The following is a 27,291-nucleotide window of genomic DNA, read 5'->3' as shown; positions in this document are numbered from 1 at the left end:
GTCATCGACTTGTTGCAACAAAGTTTGCTGTTGGCAAGGAGTTGAAAATATCTTCACACTTTTATTATAGAATGGTAATATCCATGCCAGTAACCTCCAGAAAAAAACAAAGTCACACCCCTTATGACATGTTTTGTGGTTCTGCATTCCTTGTCCACAGATGCTGCTGTTGTTGAAGAACTCTGGATGTCAGCCTCTGCCATGATTATTTGCATATTTGCTTGACTGTCAGCAGTGAGTCTGGGGAAAAGCTGTAAACCAAAATGTGTTGTTTTTTAGTTTTCCTGCAAAAAAACCAAGTCAAGCTAATCTATAAATATCTTATCTTAAAAAAAACTATTTTAAAGAAACATTTTTTTAATGGTATAAAACAAAAATAGTCTTAAAAAATGTATATGCTGAACCAATCATCACATTTCTAGTTTGCAGACTTAGAATAATTTATTGGAACAGATACAAGGATTTGATCACAACCATCAATGCATAAAAGAACTATTAAAAAAAAAATCATTCTCTAAACAGCATTTATCAGAATATAAGAAATATAGATTTACTCTTTAAAAACATCCGTAAGCAACCCCAACTTGGTCCCAATAAGAATGAAAAGCATCTTAATAAAAGTGGTCACTAACGAAAGATATTAGGCTGTAGGCACATTCAGAATTCTAGGATACAGTGGACTCACCTAAAAACAGTTATTTGTTCCGATGCTTATGACATACATACGTACTTTTGATGTAAGACAAAGACAACTTTTAAAAAATACAGGAAATATATACAATACATTTTCCTTGTTTCCTGGCTTGTAACTTCCAATTATCAATTATCTCATTTAAACAAACAAGAAGTTACACAATTGGTATCTGACAAAACACTGTCATGCTCATATTTATCCGGCCTGGTGTTCCAGTTGAAGTCTCTGAGCAGTTGGGATGATTCTGTGTGTGTGTGTGTGTATGTATAAGTATTATAGGGTGATGACAGTGCCATCCTCCTCCACCCCTCCCCTGGGCAGTGCAAGGCTGTGTCGTGGGTCCGTTTTCAGCGAGCTGAGGATTTTGTGCAGGCTGCCGTTGCTGTGGCGGAGGGCGGGGTTGCTGCTGTGATGCGGAGGCTGTACTTGGTGGTGACGGTGCTGGGACTGCTGGTGCTGGCTGTGCTGCAGGTTCAGGTCTCTGTGGAGCTGGTAGCTGAGGCCGCTGCTGTGGTGGTGGTGGTGGTGGTGGTGCTGGTGGTGGGACCCTCCGTTGAGGCTCGGCTGGGAGTGGAAGGAGGCAGTGGAGACCACCGATGAAGGACGTGTGGGCGGGCTTGGAGGCGCTGCTGGGCCCGAAGCTGTCGTTGGTGTCTGCTGGTATGTGCGGGACGCACTGGAGGCCAGGGAAGCATTGGACCTCTGAGACGGCCGCTTGATGCTGCTCTCAATGACAATATCGGTCTCCTCGTCACTCTCCAGGTCGTCATGGTACCCGTGTGCCCCAGAGGGTATCGCCCCCACCGAGGCCACAGACAAACTGGGATAGCCAGTTGATCCGCTGCTGTCAGACGACTGGCCTGAGCTCCCTGAGATCCTGCTGCTGCGAACTACGTTATTGCGCTGGTTCACCGGCTTGACGGTCACAATCAGGTTGTGGCTGTTGGCAATCATCATATCCGTTACCTGATCTAAGGACTTTCCAGTCACTTCAATGCCGTTCACCTCCAGCACCTCGTCGTTCACCGCCAGCAGCCCGGTGCTCTCCGCCAACCCTCCGGGCACCAGCCGAGAGATGAAGATGCCGGGCACTTTCTCCAGCCCGTGCGGGGTCACGCGCACGCTGGTTCCATCTCGGATGTAAAAGCCCAGCGGTTTGTCCGAGCCGTGGCGGTACAGTCGGACACGGCGGTGGGACTCAGGCAGGATGTCCACATCGATGATGGAGGAGACGGGCCGGAAGTCCTGCGGCATGCCAATGCGGATGTGCGTCCGCTTGCGGTTGATGTCGTTATTGCGCAGGGCAACCACGGCCTTCTTCTTACGAGTTAAGGTGTTGGTGCCGTAGCTGGCGTAGTCGATCTCTTCTGAAAAGATACAAAAAAGGGGGACAGAAAAACAAAGTGTTAGAAATTAGGGTTGAAACATTCTTCCTTCCATGTTTACGAATGTTAAAAAAGGCAACACGGAAAAACTAAAAACACCGTAAGGCACAAAAAAGATTTCGAGAGAGAGAGAGAGAGAAGGATCTGGAAAAGTAAAACAAACTGGCAACAGAAAAGTTTCCATCCTGGAACGAGGAACCTGTACACGATGAGTCTTACCGTACATCTTTAAATCAAACCACCTGCGTTACAAAATCAGCAACCCTTTGATCAAACTCTGCACAGATGTGTTTGAAAATAACTTTCCTGAGAAAAAGGCCTGCTAATAATTTATACACATCGTATTTTCCTGTGTGACATGACGGTTTTCAATACCGAAGCCGTAAACAAGGCTAATTATTGACAGTTTACTCTACAAGTGAATTACGTTTGAAGCCAACGTTTCAGATAAATCCTATGTATGAAAAATGACATGCGAGCGTCTGAACGGGATTCACATACGGCTAATACTCTCTCACACACACACACACACTCTCCCTCTCTCTCTCTGCATGTTTGTATAAAACGCTGAGTGTGCAGAGCATTCCTGCCTGTGCTGACAGAGGTGACCCACCCTTCTGCTACCAGGCAGCAGCTGTAGGGATCCCCAGTGTGCATTTCTATGCAGGCACATACATGTACTATCCTCCATTACAAAACAAGGAGCACAAAAGATAGTTAACAGTCCTCCACCAGCGCAACTAGTAAGAGACCCCAAAGGCTATAATCCAATGTGGAAAGAATGAGGTGTGAGGGAAGACCAAGTGTGGTAATCTCAGTTAAAACATGATGTTTCCAGAGATTTAGAGTGAATCAATAGAACAATGAAAACCCTTATATGAGGACTGGCTCCTTCAGAACAATGTAGCCGCTTGCCAAACCAGCTCATGTACTTGCTTAGATCAAATAAAAGGAGGGAGGATTGAGGCTTTGCAAGAGTGGAATGAAAATTATAATCTAGGGTGTCACACACACAAAAAAAAAAAATGTCTGAATGCATTCATGGGTTATGGTTCTGATAAAGACAGTGTGAGATAGCAAGAAACGATTCAGTGTGCCTCCATGAGGGGGAAAAAAAAGAATAACTTGTTGGCTCTCTAATCTTCCCTTCTCAGGCCGACAGGAAATCTGGACACAGCAAAGCCTGATGTGACAGGAAGTGAAGGTCCCCCAGGCGGGAGCATCAGCCTCCTGCACTTCCATGGCAACGGCGATGAGTCATCTTTGCCCTACTGTTTGGGACACCTGTTTTCTGAAAGTATTGCGGAGGAACATGCTGTAATTTCTGGCCCCATCTTCAAAGTACGCCATGGAAGGTGAGAACACTGAAACAAATATGTAGTCTCTGAGCAGAGCCAGCTGGCCAGTCGACCCCTTCGGCCTCAGAGGAGCGTGGACGTCTGCCACAGCTCCCTATGCAGTGCTCACTCATCATTAATACAGGTTTTCTTCCTCCGCCCGCCTCCCCTGGTGGCTCCAGAGCAGAATGTTGACTAAGCAGCATGTTTTTACGGCAGCTTCAGAAAAGACGGGTCCGGGGAGGCTATATGGTGTAAGTCCCTGCCAGGAGGGAAGAGGCAGCTTTTGTGGGTGTCAGCAGTGTCACCGGCAACACCACACATGGGGAATCTGACTAAATCGGGAGGAATAGGATTGATAAATGAATGTCAGCGATACAGTGGATTGAATTCTCTTGGCCCAGCATGAAACAATGTAAAAACCTTGCAAAGTCAAGCCAAACCGCTGTGCCAAGATGTTGCATTATACCAGATAAAGAAATCGTAGATCTATTTAAGATAGTCTTATCTTATCTTTGCTGCTTTAAAATGCCTTTTTAAAAGCAAAATATTCTGTGTTGCAACAAATTATGCAAGTGCAGAATCTGATTTGACTAGATGCAAGGCAATGCATTTATTACAGGGCTGAAATTTCAAGTGCACGTCTACGTGATGGGAACCACGTTGGAAGGTACATATAACAGCCTCCACCTTCCACACCCTCACCACAGTCTAGAAAACCGCAAAGCACACAACATCACCAGTGTCTTAAAGTAGGACAGTCTTTCAGTTAGAACTCCTACATGTACAATGCTTTCTATTTGTAATGTCTCAAGGCTGTTCTGCATAATCTCATAGGAAGCCCATGTTGCCATAATTTGTTGAAAGAAACCTACAGCAGCAAAGACACAGGGTGTGTTTGAAAGGTCCTGGGGCAATAGCAGAAGAGGATGGTTTAAATCTGGGTTTGGGACACCATGTGCCGATTACATTGACTCCGTTTAAAAAGCGTGAGTCTAAATTCTGTCTCGCTGATGTCCTTTATTGTTTAGCACCGTAAACCAACAACAATAACAAATCAAAATCCACATATGTCCTCCCCTTCATTTCTGTAAAGTAGCTGCTGCAAACATCCAGAAATATGACATAGTTTGTGGTAGAGCGCACACACACACACACACACACACACACACACACACACACACACACACACACACACACACACACACACACACACACACACACACACACACACACACACACACACACACACACACACACACACACACACACACACACACACACACAGTTAGGTAGAGTAATAATCACATAATTTAATACGTTTATCAAGATAAAATTGTTCAGAAACTAATTTGGTTAACGAATGATTGTTTAAGTGCTTTTTTTCAGTCGATAAATCAAATCCTCTGGTTTCAGCTAATCATGTGACAATTCGCTGCTATGCTTTGTCTTGTGCATTTGGTTTCTCCTTGGAAAATGGTGATTAACATTTTCACTATAACAACAAATTGAACAAATAATTAGAAGATTAATTAATGATAAAAAAATAACTACAAGTTAAAGCCCTTAAGTGCACTACGCCTTCCATCACCGACGCTAAAGCAACTTCCTCTGGTAAGTGAAACCACTGGAGCGTCGTGGGATTGCAGTGTTTGGAGATGCCAGACTAATTAAAAAGTCGGGTCATTGAACCAGACTGTGGCAGCAAAACCCCGTCGGTCCGTGTCTGCATGCAGGCTCGGGGTATTATATTCAGGATGAGTGAGTTCAAAGTGAAATGGGGTTTTTCCATTGCAAAAGTTAAACATCACGCTCTACGCTACTGTGGAAATAAACCCGGAGGAACACATTCAAAAGTACAAATTGTTTGCACGTTAGTGAACTTGCTTGTGATCCGTGATTGCAGCGTAGAATAACGCCAGAAAATGAGTCTGCTCTTTAAATTACAGATCGAAAAAAAGATAATTTTCTAAACCAGTCCAAACTCAAAAAAGGTCACTGATTACTTCAAAAGAAGCCAAGTAAGGATGAACTATCAGGTGTCACAGCTTTAGAGTCCGAACTTGATCCTGCCACACACACACACACACACACACACACACACACACACACAGCTAAACTAACTGAGCACGTTCTTGCAGATCACACAAATGTTATCGTAACAACTCCTGACAAACATAATCCCCGCTACATTGATGCATGATGGGTAAGCCTGTTAATCAAAGACCGTCGGGTCACTGCCAGGCATCTGCAGGCGAAGCGGCACCTCAGATCAAAGCCCAGTTCGAAAAAAGCTTGGCGTTTCAATAAACGCCCACTCAAGTAAGGAATATAAAATGCCAATTAAGGCAATGCACAATTTGAGAACACGCCGAGCATGCATGCACATAGCAGCTGTTTGCATTTACCCTAAACCTCGGTTTGTTCTACTCTTAAGGTCAGGGAATTCCACCAGGAGTACAGCGAGTAGTGAGGGCTAAATGCTGACAGGGATGGAAAAAAAAACTTTCATTCACTTAAACAACATTTAACATCTGTGGTAAAGAGTATCGCTAAGGGTAATACGAGTGCTCTGACACAGCTGTGTGGATATAGAAAGAAGGTTGGTGGGATTTCCACACATCACTGTGTTTTCCAGCATTGTAAACCTTCATTTTGTCATGCCATACGGGCAGAAAGTAATCGTGGAAAAGGTGTTTAATTTAGGAATACTGGAGCTACAAACCGCATGATGCATAAACTTCAAACCCTAACCCACACAATGTCAGAGGAAAGAGGTCAAAGGTGGAAAGACGGCTTCTGGGTGACTTCAACATTCTGCTCCCTGCTGATATGCGTGGTTGGGTGCACAAGTCTGTCTGCCTGTCCATCTGTGTGTGTGTGTGTGTGTGTGTGTGTGTGAGTGAGACACACCAGAGGAATGTGGTGCTAAACGTAGTTGGAGATATCTCCGAACAGGTTGAAGACCTCAGAAAGGCGTGAGCTGCTTTGAACCAAAACAACTGGCTATTTCATGCTTGCCATGATGCTGTCTAAGTAATGGCATATTGCTGCTCTATTTCACAGCAAACACTTAATGAGAAACTACCTGACAATCTACATAAAGGAACCCTGGAATACATACATCTTGTTGTGAGGCTGCACTGGGGCAGCAAAAACAGACCAATTAGGAGTTTAGCCTAACTAGTTTGCATCTGGCTCTCGGTTGCTCTTGAATGCATCATGCTGTTCTTGGAAAAAGAAGAAGAAGAAAAAAAAAACAGTCTTTGTTCCACTGCAGCCCACCTCTAGGTAACCAAAGCTGTGAAGAGAATGCCCTTTAAAGTCCCACTGCTTTTCCACCATCTCCCATAAAAGACAGGAATCTAAAGAGTTTTATGATCGACCATTAGGGCCTCTGTGCACACTTGTTCCTGGCAGGTCTTCTTACACTCACTACTGACTCGGCTGTAAACAGAGTGACTGAAGAGCCGGTGGCAATGAACCAAAAGAGAAACACACCTCTATTTTGACAAAAATCCTGCTAATGCTATGGTAATGTAACGTGTGATGGAATGTGAGCAATACATCAACGGTATGAGGAAATGAATCAACAGGGAATTAGTATGATGCGTGTTTGTTTATGCTTCAGCAGCACAGAACAGAGCCACAACATGACTCGTATGCTTTGAGTTTCCCTCAGAGGCACCACAATCACCGAAGAAATGGGACTAATAATGTTTGAAGAGGTGTGTGGGGCCCGCCTCACGTGTGATATTTCACACAGGCCTTTGTGAAAGTTGCCACGCTATGCTAAGTACTTTTGGTGCGTGTTGGAACCAGAGCCAGAATTTCTAATAATTCTTTTTTTTTAGGGATTTGTCAGTGTTGTGTGTACAGTACTGGCACGTGTCAATGCACAGTCCCCACGTGTTACGACATGTTCATTTGTATGAATGGGGGTCTTTGTGTTGGGTGGGCAGTAAATGGAGGAACATACTTTATAAAAAGTGTTTGTTTCATAACCATTAAAGAAGTATATGGTTAGTTAGAGGACTGACTTTTTGGGATTTCTCATTTTCATTGTGTATGTGAGACTTGGGGTAAAGGGGACAACATCAACAGCCTGCTAACAGGTTTTTTGCGGTGGCCCCTCAGGGGTGTGACGCCCTGGTAATGATATTTTGACTCAGTGATATGACGCAGACATTAGCAGCCCAGCTGAGGAAGTTAAAAAACACATTTCAAACCGCTACACAGAAGCAACATAGCCAACTATTGTGGTAGCAACATCACACCATGCAAAGAAGAACACATTGCAGATGGGCGAGTATTTATTTAATTTTCCTCCATAATTCCACTTCCAAAATGTTAATTTGAACCAAAATAAAAGTATTAAATGAACATAAGAATAGACAAAAAGAAAACATATATATATACGAATGATTAAATTACTAGAAAACATGCCAAATCATGTTTGTTTTTTTAATCGAGATATGAAATGCGATAGAAGATGTTGGCCATATAGCCCAGACCTCGTGCTAAGCTAAGCTAACTGCCTGCTGGGTGCAGTTCCATATTTACTGTGCAGATGTAGATGGAGGGTTAGCAGTCTCTCTGCATGAAAAGCTAATTAGCATTGTTTCCCCAAATGCCAAACTATTCCTTATTAAGTATTCGGGAGAAAACTCAAACTTCTTGGAGTTGGATTATCTTAAAACGCATGCATCGTCACAAAGCTGAAAAACTAAACAAGGCTGTTTTTGTGAAAAGTTTTTGTAGACACAATATTCATCAGTTCACTTCTGTATGCTAAAGCTACACCCGATGACCTAAGGCATGTTGCTCCGTCTACAGCATATCCAGCTACAGTCCATCTATGCAAGTGACATTCCTGGACCCCAACAACCCCCCAGCCCCCAACATGGTCTTCGGCCAAGCGTGACAAAGTGCTTAGTGACAGGAGAGAGCATAATCACTGGAGAGGCAGAGAGAGAGAGAGAGAGAGAGAGAGTGGTGAATAGTGCTAGACCCTGCTGCCTTTTGCATTAGGTCACTGGATGCTGTGGCAGTGGGCTTCATTCCTGCACCCCCCCCACACACACACTCTTTCAAAACCACCAGGAATATGGCTCAAAGTAGAACGGGATGAAATAGCACATGCAGAGTTAAAATAGACAGCCCACTACAATGCCGTACAGTACGGTGCGTCCACAGAAACACATCCCCCTCACCCACATTTGCATTTTTTTTTTTTTGCCTTGTTTGCATTATAAAAGAAACGATTTGAGGAAATGCAGAGTGCTTTTCTATTGCTCTCTCCTCCTAGCGTGGGCTCAGAAATAGTTGGTTTTCATCGCTCTCCGGCGGTTTCATACAACACATCCAAATACCGTATAATGAGCTGCATTCCTCCAACATGTCAATAAGCTGCAGCAAATATAAAAACAGGGCTCTGGCCTCTTACTTTTGAGGTGCCAGGTCAAGTTTTCCCGTTTTGTCAATGTAAAGTGCACACAGAGTCCCTTCCACACGTAGAAAATGTGAGGAATGAACCAAAACAATCAGTATTCTTGGACGTCTCCTCTCTTCCCCCCATTTGGAGACGGCCGGGAAGTCTATCTATGTGTTTAGGGGCCGACTGCTGCCAAGACGTTCAGCTAACACTAACATGGAAAAAGAATCCAGACAGAATAAAGAAGAACTTTTTTTCAAAACTTGCAAACATATTTCACATTCTTGCAGAGGTGGTTGAGGCCTGGTGGAAATTTGGCAAAGCTGGATAAAACGTACGTGGTTATAAACGACAGCTGCACTGAAGGTTTTGGGTAGAAACTTAGTGGAAGTGATCTTGTGCACGCTGCGTTATGGTAGGTGCATGGACAAGAATGAACGCACAGGACCATAACTAAGTACATGTACTCAAGTAGTGTACTTGAGCTTTGAATATGTCATTTCTGCGTTAAACTTCGACTTCACATCAACATCAGACGTATGTTTGCTTTGAAACATGAAAACACTTATGAAAACTTTTATGAGAACAAAAATAAAGGTAACAGAAATAAAAAAGAGCCTTGGGTCTGGGCTGTCATGTTAACTAAGTCCTGCAACTCATCTGTGATTGAAGCTTCCCATAGATTAAAGAACACAAAGAAAAATATTAGAGACCCTGGGATTAGAAAAATCAAATGGGAATCAGGTGAGAGAAAGAAATGTTTTTTTCCCCCTCCTGACAGAGCTCTAAAAACTGTTGCATGCATGTGTGTGCCGGGTAGCACTTTGCACGCACCCCCTCCATTCCTTCACTCCCTGCACTCGTTTCACTAGCAGTTACCGCGGCACACAGGGGCCGGGCTGCACATCTGGGACACGTTAAATGGAGCTGCCTTGTCTGCCTTGTTCTGGCTCGGCCTGTGTGGTTGGGTGGGGAAGGGAGTCACAGGTTTTCAGATCCGCTGCAGGACAGGTATCACCCACCCCCCATTACACACACACACACACACACACATAAATGGACGGCTAAATCACAAGGGGAACAGAGGTTAAGACCAAGAGAGAGGTATTTCAAGAGAGGGCAGTGCCAGAGTGCGTGTGCGTACATAAGGAGATTAACCTGTGTGTTTGTGCTGTGTGTGTGTGGGGGGGGGGGGGGGGGAGACGTATAGCAGAGGAGGGGAGGGAGGAACATCAAAGGGGGAGGAAGAGGAGAGCGATGGAGTAGACAGGTCTTGCATTCCTCCAACCTTTTCGAAAGGAACAATCTCCACTCCTTCAAGTGTTCGCCCCCCCTCAGAGAAAATGTGCCGTTAGAAGTGCCTCCCTCTCTCTCTCTCTCTCTCTTCAATACAACTACTGCTTCTGGTTTTAATCCAACGGCCTCTTTGCTGATCATATGCATGTTTCTAACCAAGAAAACACATGCTGTTGATTTAAGTCTCCAAAGTCTCCACCATCTGGCCCACAGGTACCCGGGCTAATGCCTCCACTGCTTACGAGCCCATGTGAAGATATAAATACACGGACTGCACTTAAGAAAAAACTTTCTACTTCAGAAAAACATACTGAGCTGTAAGGGGTTATTTCAAAGAGAACATCGAAGAAATAAAAACACTCGTATGACAAATAATATAGATTACAAGGGATCAGGAGAAATAGATTCTGGCCTTCGGGTGACACACCTCACAGCAGCAGACTTGTGTCCTTGCCACCTGTCTGGCCTTCTCTTTGTGTGAGAGTGCACATGAGTGAGGGAAACAACAACAGAATGACTCTAAAACACGAGATGCCGTTTCCTCATGTCCACTCTCTCTTCCCATCTTCCTCTTCTCTCATACGCAGCCAAGACTCACCAGAGAGAAGCTCAAAAAGAGACACTATGACTAATATAATAACAATTGCTGAATCGACTCGATGCCTCTCCCACACTCGCAAAACCAAAACATACGCTCCGCAGCCTCATTGACCATCAAATAATGTTTAATGAGCCCCCAGACTGAAAAGATTTGCTCTCAATTGGATTTGCTTCACATTGCTTAATGAAGAGAACATTTTATGAGTCCTGTGTGAATCTTATTCATGCGGGCTCACTTCAGCACTGGAGGAAAAGCGGATATAGTTCATTGGAAATAGCTTATTGAGATATATAAACCCACATGTTAAGACAATGGGGCGGTTGCTTTGGAGGAGTGGGTGAATTGAAGCATTTATTTTATTGTATAAACCAACTGAATTCAACTAAACTCAACTGGTATAATTTAGACCTGGTTGGATCAAAGTTCCCAAAAAAAACCCAAGTGAACTCAGAGAGACCTCTAATATTGTTCTACTTTCTAAGCTCCACCTTCACCCTCTGATCTGGGTTTAAGTCACTTTCTGATCTACTATCGGCTGCAGGTGACAACAAGCAGACTAGGAGGATTATGGTCTGTCTGGCCCTCTCACCGTCACAAACACACATAGTGCAGACAGGCTGAGAAATGCCAGAGGATTTGACGTTCAAGCAGACGGGTAAGGAAATGAGACAACCGAGCGAGTAAACACTGCATGCTGACTTGAAAATTGACAAATTTCCTTCTGTAAACAGGTCGAAAGAGTGACAACCCATCACACTGCCAACGTTGATTTGTAGTAAAACTGTCGGCTTACGGGAAAACGGGAGAGACTGAGAAAGAGCGAGACTGCCTGTCTCACAGAAGACGCCTTGCTGAGAAGGTCTTCCATCAACCCGCAGGAAAAGTGATCCTCTGTTATGAAGCTGCCTCTGGAGACGTTCATCTCATTCACACTGTGGGCAAGAAAAATAATCCATCACGCTGCAACCCGACTTATAAGTGGCCAGAGAAAATGTTGTCTCCGAGGCTGAATGAGATCATTTTTTATCTTTACACAAGCACACACACACACACACACACACACACACACACTTTGTTTTGCAAAAAAAAAAAAAAAAAAGTATGATAGTTTTGGCTGAATATGAACTTGTTTGATCCAGTTAGACACCACCATTCTTAATCCTTAGAAGGGGATTCAGCATGGGATTTCCACTGGTATGTCATCAACGCGAGCACATCCAGTGGCCTCTATTCAGTCATGAGCGTGGGTCAATGAAAAGCCCCTTCCTGGCTTCCAGGTGAGGGGCCCCCACCTCCCCGGGCGTGATTGGCTAAATCCTCTGCAAGCTCGGACAGGCCTCGGTCTCATCCTTTACCCGCACCTGAAAACACCAACATCCTCTCTTTCACAACCAGGCAGCATAACAGAACACTTCCTGTGTTTGGTGACACATATCCTTCTTCCTGCTCCATGCTTTGCTCCAGTGACTCCATTTGGGGTTTACTTTATCTAGTCTCTGCAGCCGAACCACTACACTACTTGACTAGTCCTCACACGCACGCACACAATAACTGTCTGTGGGAGTATTTCCACATGAGCTGTCAATGTCCATTGTTTCGCCGAGTCTCTGGGACACAATTCATATGAGGACAAGAGTCAAGGCTCATTCCTCCCCTCCTCCATTCTTTCCTTCCTCTCCCATACGAGCTGGCCTGATTCAACAACCAATTCCTGGCCCACATGTCTATAGACGGGGGGGAGGGTGGGTAGGAGAAGGGGCAGCATCTTCTCACGCTGTGTCTGTCTATTGCTGCCAGACAAGTCCACCTTTATGTGACTACGACTAAGAAATGTATGCAACAGGTCGTTATTCACTTTTTATGCTCCATCTTGAAAGAGGCATAACTAGTATTTTTGAGATTGCAGAACATCTATAGACAAAAATATATTGCACAATTCACTTTAATACTCAGATGGTGAGCTGACCCTGAATCATGTATTCATCGGTTAAAGTGCAAAAACAGTGCAGTTGTGAATCATTCCAGTGACGGTTTGGAGACGGTCTGTAGTAGAGCAAAGCAAAACATCACAACCAGATCTCCAATGACTTGATGAATTGCAAAAAAAGTCTTCCCTGTGTAATCAATTACACGATGGGCGCACCATAGATAAGACTGGTGATACTTGTGATAGCCAATCATAAATACTTCTGGCTTCATTCTAGCCAATCAAACCACTCCAGTATGATGTTACGGCTGAACAACTGCCAGACTGGTGAGGTGGCATGACAGCTTGTCTCATTGTTTTAGCCTCATGACCTATAAATGGTAATACCCCCCCACACACACACATACACACACCCCACAAATCAAATGTGCCATAATGCACAAATTTTACCCTAAAATGCAACCAATTTATTTTCTTAAGAAAAAAAACCCCAACAATAACAACAAAATGTCTATTTACTTCATCAGTGCGGGATAGCAGAGGAGTAAACAACCCCAGAGAAACGGTCTACTCCTTCTCAGCAGACCGGATCAAAATCACAACGCAACATCTCCTAAACGTGACACATAAACATAGCCTTTTCCATGTTGAAGGCAGGATCATGCGCTCTACATGAACATGCAGCATCGCATGTAATCATGTTAGTGGACGTCATGCACATGTGGGTGGGTCTACTTTGTGCACCCATGGCCTAGGATGTCAGTCCCCCCTAAAAGTAGTCATCCTGAGGTTCCATCAAGCAAAAACAAAAACACTAAAAACATTTTTTTTAAAGAATCTTGGACCTTGACGCGCCTCGACAGACTCACAAGTGTCCCCATACAGTGCACTCGTTCACAGCTCATACAGCCATGTTTGTACAGGCTTTCATGTTGAGTGGATTTCGTTCTGGATGTTTTTTTTTGCTTCAGGCACTGTGAACTTTTGACCAGGGTCATCAAATGGGGGAAAATAAATAGCATCACATGCCACAGGGAAGGTCAAGTATGTCTGATTGGTCTCAGTGACAAGGAGCGTATGTCTTGGCAAAAGGACAGTACTTAAAGCGGATGCGCTAGCAGTATGCACATCCAACTCATTGCAAAGCACAAGTCGAGCACCTTTCTTGAATTCTAAAATAAATTGGCCTGACGGATTAAGGTGTTTATCAACTAAACTGCAGATAAGCTATCAGCAGTGAGCGTGAGCCTGTTGCTGGAGCCAAGGCCCTGTTAACCTAGAATAAGCCGGGTGGGTTGGAAGCCAACCTCGCCAGTGGAGAGTGTGTTTGCTGCGGGTTGAGTGTTGTGAAGCAAAGTCAGTCCCTCCTTTGTAATTACGGACTCCCAAAATAACCCTCTGCAGAGGCAATGCTAGGTTGGTGTGCTAGCTACCATTCGCTTCTCATGGCTCAACTTGCTTAAAGATGTTGGTCAGAGCCTGAAGGAGATATAGTTCTGTTGATTAGATAAATACAAGGACACTGAGAGTGAAACAGATCCAAGAGTGAGCAAAGATTAGACTCCAAAATAAAGAACGCTACAGAAAACCACACGCTCTTTTTTAAGCCAACCTACGTGTGAGGTGAACACATCAAAAAAAGGACACAAATCATTTGCTCAGGCTTGCACTTGCGTTCATTACAGATGTGTGTTAATTAGCACAAGCTTTTCAGCGCTACACAGAAAAAAAAGCATGCCTGGCCTTGTCCTCCAGTAGAGCTGTAATTAAGGAGGAACTGCAGCGAGTAGGTCTCACGGCGAGCCGTCTCTGCACAAAACCAGCAACTCCTCCCTCAAAAAACCCACTAACATCCACCCAGGCCAGCGTCCATATTTCCCGCTCACTCTAACCCCAAATCTTCAGCCTCTTCCCTCACTTTGCTCATGGCTCGGTTCTAAACTTGGCTGGGGAATTTTCCACTGCATGCCTGCCTCCTTCTCAGTGTCGTCTCCGTCCTGTTTTAGGGGAATGCCGTCCTTATGTTGTTGTTATACCTGCGATGTTTTAATGCATCGCAGGTGTTGTTTTCTGATTAAACTGCCTTGTTGAACCTTTAACCTGTCATGTTAAGTTCATAACATCCGGTATTTCCCTGAATCAGGTTCAACCACTCCAGGAGCAAATGAGCACAATTAAATATGAAACTAGGGCAAAGGAGGGGTTAGCTTAGCTTAGCATTAAGACTTAAAATTGCTTTGACGCGAGCCTGGCTCTGTGTCTGCAGGTAACCTCAAGTCCACCTACCAGCCCCTCTAAAGCTCACTTGCATGTTGAATCTTCGAATTTTTTCCAATGCATAAAAAAGCAAGCTGGTTTCCATTTCAAGTATTTATGCTAAGCTATGCTAACTAGCCTCTGGCTGCAGTCTACTGAACATACAAATATGTGTGATATCGATCATGTTGGCTAAAAACTAAATGCATTTCCCCCCATTTTTAAGTATGCCGTTTTAGAATTGAATGGTTAATTACTATGGGAATATAATGTAAAAATCAAACTAAAAAATAAAGGAAAATCATATGGTATAGAAAAAAAGACCAACTATCAAATTTAGAAGGGAACATCCGAACCTTTCTCCTTATGCTTATGACATCATACAAACAACATAAACAAAAGGAGAAAAACCCAAACACAGTTGGAAATTCAGTCACACATTTCACAGGATCTCATTGCACATTCAAGCCATACATCAAGGGAAAGAAATATGGCGCTGAAGTATTTCAAGCTTGTTTTTCTCCCTTTGAAGGTTCATGCTGCTGAGGAGTGGCCTGGTGGTGGCGGCTTAGGAAGTTGTTTGTTTGTCCCTGAAGGACTGGCTAAATTCATCACATCCAGCATACAATTTCCAAAAAAGCCTCGTCTCCAGAGCTCATTTAGATGCAGGATGAGGTTGATTACTGCCGAGCCACTGACTTTTTGAGAATCAGAGCGGTCATAACAGAGTCGGTCAGAGGTGTCATAGGGAATTGAGAACAGCTGTGTGTAGAGTTAATTTTTTCTGACCAATATGAAGAGTGCTGCAAAACGACCACATCCTTCGGGAAATTTGCACGTCAAACATTTGTGCGGTTTTTTGTCAGAAGGACGGATTTTCTAAAAACCCGGCGAAATGTCTTTTCGACAATGTGTGACCATGCAGTACCAAAAAGAGGGAACATTGTTGACTTTGGGTTTTGAAAAAATGTCAAATAAATCCACGAAAAAATGCTCATCAAAAACACAACAAACGGGACGATAGAAAGAGTGCCACGACGCAGACGCTCCTGTCCCCGCCATGTCTGGAAACTTCATTGTGGGGGAGCGAGGACGCAGTTCAAAGCAGGGTCGTAAAAACCAAAATGAAAGCAGGGACTTAGGAAACACAAACACCAATAAAGCTCTGCCAAACACAACAGCCCTTACAAGTTTAATTAAAACACAGGACCTCCCCTCCCCACGACAACACAGAGAAAGTTCCAAGATGTGAGCATCTTCTGCTTTACAGTTAAAGCAAAAATACGCAACACAAATTCAATGTCATGTGACAGAGTGTGTGCTCGTGCTCTCAACTGGCTGCATGTCGAGTGCGGCTGTGGATTTGTGTCCCTTATTGTGCCGGCCGACATGATTCACAGCGTGGTCCAAGCTGGTCGGCGGAGGCTCAGCAGTCAGAGGCAACAAAGAGAGGCGGCTACCCATCGGACATGGCTGCTGCTGTTCTGTCCTGCTCCCGCCAGGCACCAGGCCCCTCCATCACACTTTAACTACGGCTGGCATTGTGTGAAGACGTGCAGAGAAAAGGCCACACACAGGTTTTATTGAGAAGCCCACACATACTACCTAAAAAGGTTTTTACGGCACTGAAACTTTCCCCGGTAGAGGGATTTATTTGAGAGACGAGGCCTTGAACACCTCACTGAGATGAGTCGTTTTTCAAAAAGGCGCTGCGTTTTCCCATGCCGCTGCCCATTGAATGTGACCCAGATGTGTCATCAAAGTATTTGTGTAAAGCTTACACAAAGCCCTAATAAAAAGGGGTTTTTGTCCGATACCGTACATGACATCGGCCCCGCACGGGCTTTCCCCTCTTCTCCAGAAAATTCCTGATTTCTGTTGGCTCGGATTGCAACAAGAGGATAACAGCCAGGCCACAGGATGGAGGTGGACCAACCTGCCCAGTCCTCCCCTCCTTCCTTCCCCACTCCCCTGTCTGTCTGTCATACTGTCAGGCTGACTCCCCACTGTCTGCCGTGGTTTCTCCCCCTTTGCCCTTGACAATTGAGTCATGCCTGAGCTCTTATGTGAGAGCGGGGATCGTACACGGCTACCTAAAACTGCCTGTTGTCTTGTCAGCCGGCCTCAAACGTGGACTAGCATGATCGGACTGACAACTTGTACCGTTTTTGTTGGCGTCCTATCCGACAGGATTTGCACACTTTCACCGCTCAGGAAAAAAAGGGAAAGCATAGAAAGGGTGGATGATGAGCTGTAACTGACAGCTGCTGTCTTCTTTGCCTTCCAGGAGCAGCAAGGCCCGTTGTTTCATAGCGTTCCCTCTCACTCAGCCAGATCCTCTGTTGCATAGCCTGAGGCCGCTCTCTGGTACCGAGCACAAAAGACTAGGAGGTAGTGGCAGCCCCAGCACAACAGACCACACTACGAACTCATGCTTAATGACTCTGATGCTCCGTTAAGTCACAAAAGCACACGGGGGCAATGCAATACGGCGGTGCCTCTACGTGACCAAAATAGATCTGCTGGAATGAGGAAAAGAATGCGTTCCGTCTTTGATTGTGTGGCTGGCATGCAAGTTCATTATCCAACTGAACGGCACACACAGAATTCAAGTAAGCAAAGAGGACAAAATAGGGGAAAAAAAGCTGCACAATACCATGAATAAATTCGGAATCATCTACACTTATCGGGCGATCTATTCTAATCCATCGTCAGGACTAAATCAGCTTTGTGAGGCCTGACTGGGATAAAGAGCCAATGCTAATTACCGAGGTGGCTCTTCCTCTTGTCTACATGGATCAAATGTTGTGGGGTCAAAGCGTGAAACCTGCAGCTATCATCACTGAGCAGTGGCATGTTGACATCTGTCGCACAAGACCAATAAATTATAATTCTGCTTGAAATATTATTCTTTTACGAGAGGACACGTTTGTATTAAAATTTAAGACACCAGACAAAAACATTTGGACTTTATCGTTTCAGACATTACATTACGACACAGCCTGCCAAGCTTTGTTCTGTTAACAACACACAAGTGTGGAAAGTCAGCAGAGTGCAGACAGTCCGGTCCACCTTAGAAATATAATAATGCTAGCATTTATTTGATCTCCAAGCAACGATCCAAATTGTTGAGAAACTGGTCTGGTTGTCGGCTTTAACTGGCGTGGCTGCAGTTTTTTTTAATTTTTTTTTTTTATTTGTGCTGCGGTGCCACATCTCTCTTTAGTTTGGCTGGTGTTGATATGTGGCCCTCTAGTTTTCACAGGTGTGGAGAGCCGTCGGGTTGCCGACTAAACCCCCAGTGCTCAGCGTGCAAGATACGAAGCTGCACAGACTCGACCTTGGCCCACCTCGTCTGCTCTATTTATTTAAACTTTTAGCCCTTCGCCAAACAGGGGTCTCTTCTCTTTGTTGAAAGTTTAGTCTGTGTGCAGGCCACTGGCACTGTCTACAAAAACAACTGCATTTTCCTTCTCAAAATTGAGCTTTAGAAAAGAAGAAAAAAAAAAAAAAGGGCCAGTGTTTTGCTTGGATCTAGACTGTTTTTTTTTGTCGACCATTAGCATAATTACCGGTAAAATTTGCAGTGACTTTCATACACGTTTGAACCCTACTTATCCTCCAGTGTGCATCATCGAAAAACTATCATCAAAATGAGCACAGTCATTACTGTAGTGTGGGAAATTAGTAGCTAACGCCTGCAAGACGTTCCCAGCTCCGAAAGCCTTTTAAACGCATAACAACCTACGTTCACTGGTCATACTCTGGTCCAAAAATAGATTTCTGGGAATAGATAAGATACATTCTGTCCAATCATTTACAGTATGTCTTTAATCTTACAACAGTAAAAAAAAAAAGATACTAGTGAAACGTGGAAATTCATGAGCTCAGCGGCAGGTTTCCTGTCCCAAGTTATCTCTTCCTATAAACACAGTGTAGGCAGTGTTCCCTCTCGCTTATCTACATCCTAATTTGCATCATTTTGCACAAGAAGCCGACTATGAATGAACGATTAGTACTTCCAGTAGTTTCTCTAGATAAACACGCCACAAACTTTTGACAAAATGCCTAGCCGAGTACACTCGACATCGAACGCATCAAACGGGAAACTAAAAGCTGAGTCAACACGAGGGGACCGGAGTTGGAATATATGGAGAAGATAATTTTGCACACGTTCGGACCGGACGAGGAGCCCACCTCCACACATGGAGCTGGTTCACTCGCTTTAGATGCGTCCCGTTTTGCTTCCCATGTCTCGCCTCGTCCCCATCCCCCCACTCCTGATTGTGCCTGCATGAGAAACGTAGAAGTGTCCCAGTACAAAAACTTCCCTCTGTGAAGGGCCTACCCTCCCCCGCTCCGACTACAAACGGATATTTTTTAACCACAGGTTTTGACGCCGTTGGCTCCCTGGATTTTTGTTGAGGGTGAAATAAAAAGGCTGTTGAGGTAACGTAACATTAAACTGGATTTGATTTGTGTTTTACAACTACTACAGGGAGGACTGGGATAAAGCCATGTATTTTTGCGTGCACGTTCATTATTAAAAAGAGACTGTGATTGAAGTTATTAAGGAAATGATTTAACAGAAAGGCTTTCTACTGCGAGCACCACCGGATTCATGGTGTTTTCTGTCTTTTGAACAATTCAAGTTGCATTGCACTGCAGTGCACCCCGCTGAAGTGAAATGCATCCAAATTGAGAAGTGTTTCAGCTCAATGCACCTACTAATAGTTTTGCATTGCTGACAGAGTAATAGTTTTTATAGCTTCAAATAGTACTTCTTTAGAGGATAATCTCTTAAGGAGGATATAACTCTTTGACAAATACATAAAAACAAATGACTCCATTGGTAAAGAGTAATACCAATATAGACTCTTTAACAATAACAGAGAGGCACTGTTGCAGTTTCAATAGATTTCACTTTAACCATAATAAAAAACGTGAAACCCTGATGCCTTTGACTCTGTTGTAACAGCGGACTTCTGCTTCCAAAAACACAGGTGTTATCCTCCAACTTCCTCTTGCTCTAACCGAAGACGAGCGCTGTGCAATCATCTACGCAGACGGGCTTTTGTGTGTTGTTGGGGAATAAAGTCTAAGCCCCTGTTCTGTAGTTGAAGTCATCCCTTAACAAGCTCCCTCCCCACAGAGCGCAGCAGGTAACTTGGGCTGGATTATTGCCGCGTCGCCACACAAACGCCGCACGTGCTCAAGTGATCTCACCAACAATGGCGATGTTAGCCCGGAAGGAAGGTGTCAGGTAGATGAAAGAGACCCACACACACGTTACAATGCAGACCTATTGTTACACGGACAAAAGTACACACACGGCCAGTAACTGAAACCCGTCTCCTGTCTGGTGGGGTGGAGCTGAGGGTCTGACTGGAGAAAATGACATAAAAAAATGTATTAATAGTTCGTTTTCATTGGTTTTTCTTAACTTTGAGATCTTTTTGAAACTTGGAGACCGTTCCACACTCAGTTGTCCTTTTATATACTTCCCCTCCTGTTTCTCATTGTGTTGCATCTCTAAGTCTTATTGTACAATGCATCCATGAACCCCCCCCCCCCACCCAAATCCGGTTCTATGTGGTAGCATATTTTTTTAAAGAAATGCATGTTTAACACATTTTTTTCAAATTTACTTTAAGATGATTTTTTGTGGCTTTTAATGGGAATAAAGAAAGACGTGTAAACTTTGTGGGCAGCCCAATTAAATGTGTTTTTTTCTGCACTCGTATGCATGGGAAAGACCAGTCCAGTTGAAATGACCAAACAAAATGTCCTTTCTGTGACTGAGGCCTGAGTCACACTGTCTTTATATGTGTGTGAAGCCTTTCCTTTCATCTGGGGTGGTCTGCTGACTGAGCCGGAGAAGATACACGGTGACACCGCTAATGACCTGTGCTAACGGGCTGGTACCGACTGATACAGTCATCATCACACACACACACACGCTTTCTCGTGCATGTAGCATACTGGGTGAAGGGGCAGCTCTTCTGAGAAATGAGGTACTCGAAGTAAAACACACACCTCTTTGTCTGGCGACTAACAATAGTCTGCAGTGAGGCTTAAGATGCTCAGCCTGCCTCAGCATCAGTCACGACAGTGCACATTCCCCCAAACCACATCACCATGTCAGCGATGTGTTTACACCACAACAACACACAACAACAACAACAATAAATAGGCCCCTTTGTAAGAGGATCTTACAACAAGGGTCAGCCCCCCCACCACCCCACTGTTTGATGGCATTTTTGGAAACTGGGACAGAAAAGTGACGTGACATAAAGGTAAAGGTGTAACAGGGAACCCCCGACTGAATGTAAATGGATGTGGGTGACATCACACAGCCAAGGCCGGGAGCAGAATCCTTGCAACCATGGGTCTCATGATCAATTATGACATTATTTAACTTAACCATGTGTTAAATGATGCCTGAATTTCTAGTCTGAAAACATTACTTTCCTGCAATGTTATAAACGAGGGGAAAGAGCAAAGTTTAATATTTTCAATAACTCAATTTCTAGGAAAATCTCTACATGTGTTTGCACAAAAACGAAGATCCAAACCTTACGTCTTGCTGGAAATCTGCGACAAGATAATTCACCGCGTTGTGGCTAGCTTTGCATATTTGGGGCGACAATTAAAACAATACCCCGGAGTGTACATGTTCATTACACAACCGAGCGAGGGGCATTCCAGGAAGGACCGAGGGTATGAATAGATGTGAATGGTGATGGATTAATTTGTATGCGGGCCGGCTGGCAGGCGGGCAGTCAAGGCCCACTCCAGAGTTGGGATCAATGAGAGAGATGGAGATGGAGATGGAGAGAGAGAGAGAGGGAGACTAGGACTGGTTCCCATTCAGTGTACCGTGGTGTTGGCTTTGAACAAATACACACTCGCATGCGCGCGCACACACACGAACCGAGGGAGCTCAGTAAGGAGTCTCTCTTTTCATGCAGATCTTTTGTCTCTCAGTAATGTCTGGTATGCCGGGATACAGGCTTTGCTCAATGACCTGATTTCTATGGGGCTGCCAAGGCACCGGCCTGTGTGTGTGTTTGTGTGTTCGTCTGCCTACGAGGCCTTCCTCTGGATAAGACACGGGACTTAGCCAGGCAGACAGACACGGCCTGAGACAGACGCAGCCAATAAGGGGACAGGAAACACACACAAACACAGACAGACAGACAGACGGCCTTGCATGAGGTAAACAAAAAGGCCTTGGGTTCCCATAGCGGGGAGAGAGGCATAATTGGATGAGGAGGTATTCTGTGGGGAAACTTGAGTCGAGTCAGCACAATAATGGCAGCCCAAGATGCAGCTAATGCAATAGATCTTTGTTTTGTCGTTTTTTTAACTGAAAACTAATACCCACACAGATTTTATGAGATAATGTTTATGATTCTAATGTTGGGGGAAAAGGCAGAGACATGCTGCCTTTGACAGACAAACCTACCTTGTCTCTGTATGAAGATCCTGAGCAGCGGGTGAGCCGTCGACACCGCCTTGCAGAAGTTGTCGTCATTGTTGATCGGCAGCAGGTCGCCGTGGATGTCAGCGTAGCCGATCATCACCTCCATGTTGGCGATGCGGTGAATGTGCAGAATGAGCTTGTAAAACTCCTCGAACTTGCCGGGCTTGACCCGGTCCACCGCGAAGCGGCGAAATTCTGCCCCATACTGAAGAGAAGAGCAAGAGAGAGAGAGAGAGAGGATATTAAAAAATGACGGTCACCAAGACAACCACACAGGAAGAGGAAACCGGGACGTCCGACCTCACGCACTTATTTCCATCATCAGACTGGCAAACACGTAAAACTAACAGGGAGGAAGTCCGCTGAGCTCCGTCACAGTTGCAGCCGTGACCTTGTGCACAATATGGCACAAACAAAACCCTGTTTTTAATGCAGCCAAAGCAATATCATCTTCACTTTATTACACACTCAACTGCTGGAAGAGTTTAATACTTACAGAAAAATACAGCTATTGATAGCAAAAAAAAAAGTGTGCCTAAATATAATAATTCAAAATGAGTGCCTCTGTATATGAAAGACTTTAAGCAAACATCATTAAATATACTTTTTTTTAATGAAATGACACCTTAAGTGTTTCGGGGGCAATTTTCACACAGCAAATGTCACACATTGAGAGGAATTGTTTGACATTTGGGGAAGTACAGTATGTTTACGAGCAGGAACTTGATTCCCCCTGCAGGCGTGTTGCACAATATCCAGCTTATTACACAGCTACTTCGCAAAGAGAACAATAATTTGACACAAAATTGATGATTTTATTGCTTCCGTTTTTAAAAAGAAGCAGAAAAAACTACAGAACTGCATCCATAGAAAAGGGCTGTTAAATCATAGCAGCAGTCAGCCATATCTGACCAATAAGCATTAAGTATTCATGAAGGCCATGTAATAAGCTAACTATCTGATGGCTGTAGCCTTATAATGACCAGACAGATTATCTAACCATTTGCAAAAAAAAAAGTGAATAAGTGAATTTCTTAAAATGGGAACTAGTCTTTTACCGAGTGTGTTTAGAATGCCGTCACCAAACCAAATTGATCGCAAGACGAGATTGATCAGGATCTGGGTGGCTAACCGCCTCAGCTAAACAATTTCCTTGTTGAGTCCCGGCAGCTTTGTGTTATGCTGCATGCTGACCGCATCATTACAACAACAAATGGCAGTTGCACATCACATGTGACCGTGAGCATGAAAACAGCAGGAAAAAGGGGGCTAGGGCTGCTGCACAATAGAACAATACAGGTGGATGAGTAAGCTGTCTCGGTATACATAAATGACGGCCCCACCTCCCACCCGCCGTTTACGCACAAGAGCACAGACTTGAACAATTGCGCCACAGCTTTTTTGCCGCCTAGGGCCCCCCCCCCCCCGAAACCGCCAATGAGAGCGCGGCTGAGGGTCACCGCGGGGTCATCATGTGACTCACGGACAAGAACGGACTCGAGGGGCAGAGATACAACGGAGGCACAAAAGCTCCATTAACCACAACAACACACACACAATGCGAAGCAGGCGCTCTGAAGTCTGAATCACAGTGGCAATTTGTAGACGGAGGTGCCGTTTGTTACTGTAATCATCAGCTCACAGCGGAGAGGAAGAGGGGAGATGATGATCGTGGAGCAGGGGGAGGGGAGGGGAGGGGAGGGAGGGAGGGGAGGGAGAGGAAAACTGCTGACTGAGGAGCAGAAGAGGGTATACTGAGTGGGAGGGAGGAGAGAAGAAGAGCGGAGGGGGGGGGATACATTCACCGGCTCTGTAATTAGAAGATGACATATGAATTTAAGTGGAGGCGTGTTTGGAGACTAGGGGGATGCCAGGCGGGCGTGTGGTTTGCTGCCAGAATCACTGAAGGCAACAAAAGGCATGCAATCTTCTAAAAGTAGAACTGGGATGCCAGCTAATAAAACTCAACCTACACTTGAAGTTGACAAACAAGTTCGCCAGCCTTCAGCAAGTAACATTTCGGAAAAAAAGTGAAACGTACACGCGACCGATGCGTAATTAACACTTTAAGACTCCAACCCGTCACACGTGACTCGCCCGAACGATGGTTGCACTCCTGCGTATCGGTACGCGCCGCCTCCAACGATCTGTTTCCACAAGCAGGACTCGGCCCTGTGGCACGGGCAAGTCTGAACACGGGGCGATTCATCACGGGTCCTTGACACTAAACCCTCCAACCTAAGAATACATTACTACAAAATGTGACATCACCTGTCCTCCACGGGCCTATCAGGGCCAAGTGATGTCAACGGGTTGAAACACGTCTAAACTCTGACACACGGCTGAACATGGAACATAACTGACTTCCTGTCTTTCATCGACACTCCGCTTCGTCCTCACCTGAGAAAAATCACCTAAAAAGGTTCTCAGCGTTAATAGACGAATGTGAATATGCAACGTGATCGACAACAGATCGGGCCTCGAACTCAGAATATGCAGATTTTTTTTAGTAGTTGGAAATCTGGATGAATCAAAGGGCAGAGGGAAGGCAGGAAAAATAAAATCCCATCCAACCCCCAACATCCCTTTGCACTCTCCCCGTCTCCGATAAGAGCTTTCTATGAGTGAAACCAGCTCCTGGCCGAGGCTCCACGACAGGCAGCCAGACACCTCTGGCGTTATCCCTGATAAGCTTATCATTGGAACGGTTTCCCCCTGAGAAAAACCACTAACCAGCGAGAACCAGGCACACCACGTGTTCCACCACACGGGCGATGATGTCACTCCTTGTTCGGGGGGGGTTATTTCTCAAACATACGTGTTAGGCTGTGTGGAAGAGCTGCACACAACTCACCACGGTTACCCCTGGGAAGAGGTCACATGGGATATCTAGAAATGCTGAGTCATCCCGCACATTTCGTTCCTGGTTTATTTTCCAGACGTCTCCAGTAAGTCCCGTTCCCTGGGACGTAGATAAGTTCTTGAAACTGAACTGAACGTACAGATTCCTGCTATCCAAGAGAGGAGGGATAGATTATTCACATCAGCATTCCCTTCAGAATTTGCAATGGAAATGAAAGCTAGTTTTCCATCAGCAAGTCTTACTTTCTACGCTATGTTGAAATGTTGCTTTTACACGTTCAAAAAGGGAGAACAGAAGCGGAGCTTTCAAACGCTCCCGAGTCGTCATTCTGGTTTAGTTAGGTGATCATCGACTAACAGATTTGCTGGAGGAAGTAGAACAAAAAAAGAATGACGTGATAAAAGCTGATGACTGATATCTGATTCAAAAATGGGAAACCTGCCTGTCGTGGCGGTTTCTAGCCTGCCAGTCCCACCTGCATCTCAGAGTCTCCTCCTGTGTTGTCACTGCCTGTCCCACCACACCACTGAAACTGGGCAGCCAAAACTTTAAAAAAGAAAAGGACCTCTGGGTTGAATGAGTCACCTCCTGTCCATCTCAACTGTGACTCAGGAGCTCATCCTTCATGCATGAAGACACATACGTATGAATACCACTCTGGGTCGCCGTCACTTGAATGGAATTTGGAGAAAAGAAAGTCCTTGAGAGGCTGTGACAAAAAAAAAAAACATGTATAAATAGTTCACTGTTCACCCTGAGGGCGGGATCGGACACGGTGCCGTGTGTTTATCCTGTTATGATGCCCACATGCATCAAGAAACAGTTAAAACTATTAAAAACAACAACTTTTGCTGGAAAGAAACTTATGAAAGAGCTACCCCAGGGTCCAATGTAGGTATGTGATGAGGTGATATTGTTCACACATCACGTGACGTCTGCTCCCATGCTGTATACATTTTGTGGTCTCCCATTACATAAGCATAAAACTGATTGCATTTACTCCCTGCTGAACTTTAATTGATGCAGCTAGAACAGTGTCTGCCTCTCACAAACTCCAAAAACAACCAGTCGGTGGAAAAACTATGTAGCAGTGAACGCGCCATAATGTTGCAACAACATCCGATGGAGCATTTAAGATCTTTCTTTAGTGTAACAAATAGTAAATTAGCATGTTAAGAGACAATGTCAAACCAGTTTCTATCCCCCCACCCTCCTCCCATCAGCTACGTGACAGGGAGGGAAAGAGCCAAATCAGCACATTCTGCATGGTCGGAAATAAGAAGACAATAATCAGTGCAAATTACAGAAACCAGTTCCCGTCCCGCACCAGTCTTTGTGGACCCAGATAAGCGCATTTGCGACTGAAAAGGAGACGGGTATGCGTTAAAGTTGCGCACGGTTTCGTCCGACCCAACTTCCAGCTCGGCACAACCATGTGAACTCCTCATTTTCTTCCCCCAAAATCCCCGTTTGGAGCCAACAAATCCTACAAACCCTGAAACGCTCACCTTGCTTTTCACCTCCACCGCGTTACAGTCCGCGTTCCGCAGAGGTTGCGACTTATTAAAGCTCCGATTCATTTTTGTTGTTTGTTTGTTTCGTGGCTGTAGTTTAAAAAAATATATATAATAATAATAATAATAAAAAAAAGAAGTTGAGCCGCCTTTGCCCCGCAGAAAGAGGGGCTCTGGTCCCGGGGTTTCTGCTGTAAGATCCTCCTGCTTCGCCTCCGCTGGAGGAAGTTTGTGTCTCCGTCGGTTGGTTTCACCTCCCGGAGGTTTCTTCTAACGCGATCCGCCACACAGAAGAGACGAGAAGAGACTTTTTACGGGGGACTCGGAGGTGAGCAACTCGCCGCGTTGACTTGGGAGTGCGAGTTAAGTTTTGAAATGACATCAGCCCTCCTAAAAAATGGGATCCTGTGAGGCGTTCACGTGCCGCTCGTAATTCCTAGCTTCCTCGGCCTGTAGCCTTATTATCACAATAAGAGTTGACGCACATTCAACGGCAGC

The 27,291-nt window shown here is 44.9% G+C and overlaps 1 protein-coding gene across 1 annotated transcript; it reads right to left on the bottom strand.

Annotated features, from left to right (window-relative positions):
- Window positions 1-415: 415 nt before the first annotated feature.
- pard6gb (par-6 family cell polarity regulator gamma b) lies at window positions 416-27,154 on the bottom strand. The gene is made up of 3 exons (XM_084031553.1): window positions 26,788-27,154; window positions 22,399-22,621; window positions 416-2,061 (listed from the first exon to the last, which is right to left on the bottom strand). The coding sequence occupies exons 1-3, from the start codon at window positions 26,857-26,859 to the stop codon at window positions 968-970; spliced, it is 1,389 nt and encodes a 462-aa protein (XP_083887679.1). The 5' UTR covers window positions 26,860-27,154; the 3' UTR covers window positions 416-967.
- Window positions 27,155-27,291: the final 137 nt, after the last annotated feature.

Source organism: Eutrigla gurnardus, assembly GCF_963514095.1.
Source record: "Eutrigla gurnardus genome assembly, chromosome: 17".
In the NCBI taxonomy this organism is placed as follows: Eukaryota; Metazoa; Chordata; class Actinopteri; order Perciformes; family Triglidae; genus Eutrigla; species Eutrigla gurnardus.
Note: the sequence above shows the minus strand (reverse complement) of the source record. Positions and strands in the feature narration are given on the sequence as shown.